The sequence below is a fragment of the Camelina sativa genome, chromosome 9 (genome assembly GCF_000633955.1).
Source record: "Camelina sativa cultivar DH55 chromosome 9, Cs, whole genome shotgun sequence".
Taxonomy (NCBI): domain Eukaryota; kingdom Viridiplantae; phylum Streptophyta; class Magnoliopsida; order Brassicales; family Brassicaceae; genus Camelina; species Camelina sativa.
Genome location: NC_025693.1, coordinates 31,156,492 through 31,162,642, shown reverse-complemented (window position 1 = coordinate 31,162,642; position 6,151 = coordinate 31,156,492). Strand labels below are relative to the sequence as shown.

General features: G+C 33.7%; 2 protein-coding genes and 1 long non-coding RNA gene across 3 annotated transcripts in view; 1 reads left to right on the top strand and 2 right to left on the bottom strand.

Annotated features, from left to right (window-relative positions):
- Positions 1 to 1,062, bottom strand: part of LOC104715866 (alcohol dehydrogenase class-P-like) — a 3,338-nt gene extending 2,276 nt beyond the window's left edge. Inside the window, exon 1 of the mRNA XM_010433240.2 lies at positions 1,007 to 1,062. Within this exon, the coding sequence (XP_010431542.1) occupies positions 1,007 to 1,062 (56 nt within the window). The remainder of the gene's footprint in view (positions 1 to 1,006) is intronic.
- On the bottom strand, positions 905 to 5,128 carry LOC104713375 (auxin efflux carrier component 6). The gene is made up of 7 exons (XM_010430476.2): positions 4,639 to 5,128; positions 3,754 to 4,388; positions 2,519 to 2,774; positions 2,332 to 2,417; positions 2,059 to 2,216; positions 1,472 to 1,548; positions 905 to 1,341 (listed from the first exon to the last, which is right to left on the bottom strand). Exons 1-7 carry the CDS (start codon positions 5,067 to 5,069, stop codon positions 1,275 to 1,277), a joined length of 1,710 nt encoding a protein of 569 aa, XP_010428778.1. The 5' UTR covers positions 5,070 to 5,128; the 3' UTR covers positions 905 to 1,274.
- LOC109126260 lies at positions 1,573 to 2,283 on the top strand. Its single transcript, XR_002033288.1, has 2 exons — positions 1,573 to 1,984; positions 2,073 to 2,283. It is a non-coding gene; the product is annotated as an uncharacterized LOC109126260 (long non-coding RNA).

Here is a 6,151-nt window from a genome sequence, read left to right as displayed (position 1 = left end):
CTTGGATCTTTTTGTTTTTAAAGTAGTTCTGTCTGATTCGTGAATTGGGTGATGTAAGAAGAGAGAAGCATAGAAGAGATTTATATATAGAGATGGTAAATGGGATTAAGTACATATTACAGAAACGCCACTGGAATATTAATTAGTGTTTATAATTAAAATTAAATTGTAGTAATTTTCTTTGTCGACAAGTGTAGGAAACTAGGGGCGTCTTTGGTTTTGCTTTGTTCTCTCTTAACGCTCTTCCACTTGTCGTCACCAATATTCGTCCACGTGGCTGTCTTAATTTAGCAGTTAATTAAATCTGGTCTTAGTCCTTGATGGTCACGCCGCGGTGTCTAAAAGCAGTAATCTTTTGCACCCATCGTATGTTTTGTTTCGGGCGGTTTCACCTTAAATTGGGGGCTCTTTTAATACTATTCTTGGTCATCAAGTGTTGGGATATTTTTTTCTTTGTAACACTTTACAAATTTGAAGGATCGTTGGCTCTTTAATTATAATCTTGGCCATCACTCTCAAGTCTCAAGTCATCAATTATACTTTTGCCTCATTTAGTTTTCTCTCCTTTTGAATTACAGTATATCCAAACCCGAGTACCCGACTAATTGAGGAATTCGGGGGTTTAGTTAGTTTTAATATCATAGATTTATACGTAATTTTTTTTTAGGAGTTAAAGAATATATCATACGAACTAGATATAGAATGAGAGTATTATAACAAAAATTCTCTGATTTTAAACGGTGTAAATAGGTAAAGGCCGACTTCTAATACACAAATCTTTGTCTTTTTTTTATTTGGTGACAACATATATAGCTCGTAGTAGTAGTCATAGACCACGTACTGTCCTACTTTTTTTCGTTGTATATATGTGTATATGCAAAATTTGGTTTGATAGTGTTGTCCATGACAAGAATCTTCATGATGATTCCTATATGAATCATATGTGTTCACTATACATCACAAAATCATACAGTTCGCAGGAATCAACGTGGAAAGTAATATTCACGAGCAATTCCTAGCTAACCAAGCCTCTGTTACATCGCTACGTACGTTACTCTCCATGTGATTAATGTTGAATATCAATGATCTAGTACATAACGATAAAATATTATCCTAACCATCTACGAGTACTTCGATTCAACAATTTAACAGTTAATCTTTTTGACAAGCTCTTGATCAAGAACAAAAGCTCACGACTCTCTCTCTATTTCCACTCCTCTCTTTTTATTCGTGGATCATATCTTCGGTGTCAATGTATTGTGTGAATCATAGCCTCATAGGCCCAAGAGCACGTAGTAGAGAATAGTTACCGGTAAAGATACTATCATACCAAAGATAACCCTGAAAACAAAATCACCAATAACAAACAATTACATTTCACATTAATCGAATTCCCACAGTTTAAAACCATTCAAACTGTTAATGTAAAAAAACTGGAACCAAAATAAAAATAATAAGCAAGAAAACTCACAATGTACTGAGCAAGTCTGGATGCAAACCGTACTCCCTCGCAAACACAAACGGTACTATCCCTTGCGGTAGAGCCGCCTACAAGAAAAAGAAAAAAAACAAAGAAAAATCATATATACCGGCCTCATCATTAATTTAAATTTGTAATAAACAACGAGACATTTATAGCCACGGCTAATGTATTTGTTAAAATATTTAGTTATCTTGGACGAAGCCCCAAACTTAATCCAAATTCTAGAGTTTCTCTAGAGACATCCTAAAATATCATTACTTCGAAATAATATCTGAATCTTAACAAATATCTAGATACTTTTGTAACATATAAAAAACTAGATATTGGTAGAAAGGTTTAAATTTATACATAAAGTATGTTAGATATTTGTAGTGTTGGAAGCTATATAACCTTCTGTCTTTTTGTGACCATCTCCTTACCCTTACGAAAATTCTAATTCTTTTCAGAGTTGTTAAACACTCTCTCTCCATCAACATGTATTTTTCTTCCAACAATATTATGGTACTATATTATTATATCTCTAAATTAAAGTTGGCAAACTCTCTAAACATATTTGGGTATAACCAAACTTTTACCTGTACGATGGCAGCGTGTAACCTAGAACCTCTCAATCCGACAAGAAGGGAAGCAGCAGCCATGAAAAGAGGACCTGAGATGAACCTGATCAACATCCCTATTATCGCTTTCTTTGTCCCACAAGCGATCATCTTTGGCTGCAGCGCCATGAACAGACCTGTAATTTTGGAATATCAATATTGTATTACGTTTTTATAAGAAATAATAAAATTTGGTGCAGATTATTTTCTATACTTAAAAAAAAAAACTGTTTAATAAGGACATGGTCATACCTAAACTAAACATAGCCATCCCAAGACCTGCATCTGAAATGATCTTTATCGAGAATGCCACTATACTTGGCATCGCTATATTCCATCTGCTCATTATTTATATAGAGAATACGATAAAAGTTATAAACAACCAATTCAATGAATATAGATAAGATTTACAGAAAGATTTAAGTAATTGTTTACTCACTTGAAGGATATAAGTGACCAGATTAGTCCTAAGAGGCTGGAATATGTGTTAGGGTTTCTTGAAAGCTTGCGTCCCACGACTGTTAATATGAGTCGCACCATAACAGCTGCACTTGGCATTTCTTGCTTGCCTATTACAGCCGCCGGAGTTGTGTCTTTTTCAGCGGCTCCTTCTTCCATGGAAGCAATACCACCGGCTGCCGTAGTATGTGGTGCAGCCTTAAGTGCGTCTCTGAAGCTGATCTCTTTCTCTGGCACTGATTTATTAATCATATAATGTATACACGTCAGCAAATACAGACACTACTTAATTAAGACTAAACTTTAATACTCCCTCCGTTTCATAATATATGATGTTTTAAAGATTTTTGTTTATTTCATAATATAAGATGTTTTCAACTTTTAAAGTAACTTTTAGATTACTTTTATATTTTCTTATTATTTATTTTATGCAGTTTTGTTTATGATTAGTTGAAATTTTTTAAAGTGCTTATTTCTTAATTTTTGTGTTTTTACTCAAAACATCTTATATTTTGAAACGAAAAAAGTAGTATATATTTTTCAAAGCAACTAATTATAAATTTATAAGTCGTCTTGTTAATGATGGTTACGGAATTTAGTAATGAAAGTATGAAACAAACAAAAGCTAAAAGAAAAGAATTATAAAACCATGCGTCGGTTTCGCTGATGATTACACACGTGCTAGGAGAAAATGATAGCATTGAGAAAATTGAAAAAAAATCATGGGAAACAAAAAGTCAACATTATGTTGACCATTTTGGTGATTTTATTGATTATAGTAAGGTTGGGGGTGGTATGATGGGTCCGATTTGTTAACATGCTTCATCATGTTGTTTTATTAGAATCTTAAGCTCAAAAAACACGAAATGAATAAATCAAACCTAACAAAATTCAAAAGAATGCACACAAAATATAATATCAGTAAAAATAATTGGGATTTAGTGATTTTTGTTAAATAACCTTTTCTAATGTAAAATTTGGTTGAATTTCTAATTAGTCTACTCCTAGGGATTTGGTTTAATAAAAGACAAAAGCTAAGTTTATATCTGAAAAAGCTGCATTTTATGTAGTCTCTCAATGTTTTTCTATTCATCAAAATATTTGGAGATAACCAATAAATAAATTAATGATACAAAAAAGTTGAACAATGAAAATGGCGTCGTGTCAGTGTTTACGAAAAACGAAAACGACACCTCTTTGTAAAGAAAAACGTACCATTGATATGATCTTTAGCTACATGTCTCTGACCAGACTCCCATATCATCTTAGGCGAAGATTGCCGGTATATTCTCCCGGCGACTGGAGATTTCATCCAAACCGGTGTACCGTTTCCGTTAACGTCAAGCTCGTTAAAGTTGGAGGCACGTGGCGTTGGCTGCAACGAGTAAGCATCCGAGGAAGCGTAACCAGAGAGCCTCCTAGGACTTGCACCGTATCCGGGTCGAGTAAACCCGAACGCGCCTAGATCTCCGTTACAAAACATGATCTCGTTATTACCGTTATAAAACTGAAGCGTACCGCTTCCTCCCCCGCCGCTAAAGAAACGGTTATTAGGAGTGTTGACGGAGAAAATCTCGGCGTTTGAAAGGTTAGAGGCTCGAGGGGTTAGACATAAGGAGGAGGACATAACAGAATCCGGTACGGATGATATGGACCGTCGGATCCTTAGCCTGATCCGACCGTTGACATCGGTTTCTGTTTCTGTACGGAGCGGATCCATGCCGTCCAAGGAGATGACGTCATCGTCGACTTGGATCTTGGCGATTGACCCGGCTGCTTCACCCGGAAACTCGGCTCGGATGAGCAACCTAGCTGCCCGGAGTTCGAAGAGGAAGAGTAGTAGAGTATACCTATACATATATAAACATATCATAGGTTATAGTTAAATAATTCAACTAGTAAAATAAAATAAAACTATTCTATAAGCTCGGTTTAGTAAAAATATTTGATTAATATAAATAATCTAGAATAACTCATTTGATTTTGGGTTACAAAATGAGTAGTTAAATGATGTGATATCACAAAATTACCATTATGCGGGTTTTGCTAACCAGTCAGAAGGTTAATGAATAAATAACGGATATAAGTTTGAAAACGTACCAAATGATGCATTGAAGAACAACGAGCTGGACCATGAGGTTTTGAGTGTAATCTCCATACATGGCTTGAAGCAAAGGGATGCCCATGACAAGAGTGTTAGGGAGAGTGGCGACTGAGAAGAGAGTGATAAGCCAGTCAAGACCACCGGATTTGAAGAAAAAGGCCCATAGAGAGAGCAAAACGAAGACGAAGATTTTGGACAAAGTGTCAGCGAGGATGAACATAGTGTCCATTTTGTAAGGGTTGTTTTGTGAGATGAAGTGGAAAGAGAGGATCGGTACGGCGAAAACCGAGACAAAACGGTTGATTCCGGAACATTGCGTCGCCGTGAAGATCTTCCACCACTTCACCGATCCATAAGCCACGAACATGGCGAAGTAGAGTGGTGCCATGGCACACATCACCGCGTAAAAATCGTTTCCCGTGATCATCTTTTGCTTTGCCTTCTAATTCTTCTTGGTTAATTAAGGTGTATAGGTTAAGTTATGTGCCAGATGTGTATGTTTTGTTATATAGGGACTTGTTGACGAGATTACCCCTTAGTTAGTTCGATATTTGCATTGGGGAGGGACTAGTGATTATCATAGACATTGGTGATTTGCGGTTATACAAGTCATTGTGATTCCTAGTGGAGATTAGAATTAAGTTTACTTAATTAAAGGTGTAAGTACATAATACTATATAGTTTGAAATCTATCTAATGAAACACTTTCTTTTTCTGTATCTCCATCATTAACTTAACCTCTAAAATTCTGACAATTTTAAAATTAAGTAGTTGATTTGTTACTTTTTTGTCAACTTTACAATTAAAATTAAAGAAAACAAAATTTAATTGGTGATCCAAACCAGGATAAATAGTTTAAAAAATATTTGGTGGGGTTTATTGGTTTGAGATTTGAAATAGAGTTTAAAATATTTTAAATGTTATGTAGATACTGTTGTTATTAGATCAAAATTTTGTTAAACTCTGTTAAAATTTAGTGTTATTAGTTTGTGATTTGTAAAAAGTCATTTAAAATTTTAACAAATTTGGGTTATTGGATTCAGATTTTTATAAAATCATTAAAAGTTTTGTGTTATTCAACTAAAACAAAAGAATCTAAGATTGTTAATGAATTCAATTATTATGTTATTAGTTCATGATTTTAGACATTTTATTTATAAAATAAAGTCATGATCAATACATGGATTGTTTGGAGCACTTTACAAGATTTTAGAAAACTAATCAACAAAACTCTCTAACAATCTTTAACAATCTTTCACTTATTCACTTTTTAGAATAACTTGTTATAATATTTATGCTCTGCATTATATATTGCTTCTCTTTGGTGTATTACTCCCTCTATTCCTAATTAATTAAAAAAAAATTAAAATATTAAAAGAGAATACACTTTTAAAGTTTTTATGCTTTTTTTATTAACTATTAATGATGAATTGTAAAAAAAAGAAAAAATTGAATATTATTGGTTTAGAGTTCAAACATTGTTAATAACAAAAATAACATGTATATATA

Coding starts and splice junctions, on each gene's coding strand:
- LOC104713375 (XM_010430476.2), bottom strand. CDS start 5,069: ATGATCACGGGAAACGATTTTTACGCGGTGATGTGTGCCATGGCACCA. Junction 2,775..3,753: donor AGCTAAAGATCATATCAATG/GTACGTTTTTCT, acceptor TTAATAAATCAG/TGCCAGAGAAAGAGATCAGC. Junction 1,342..1,471: donor CCAGACTTGCTCAGTACATT/GTGAGTTTTCTT, acceptor TTTTGTTTTCAG/GGTTATCTTTGGTATGATAG.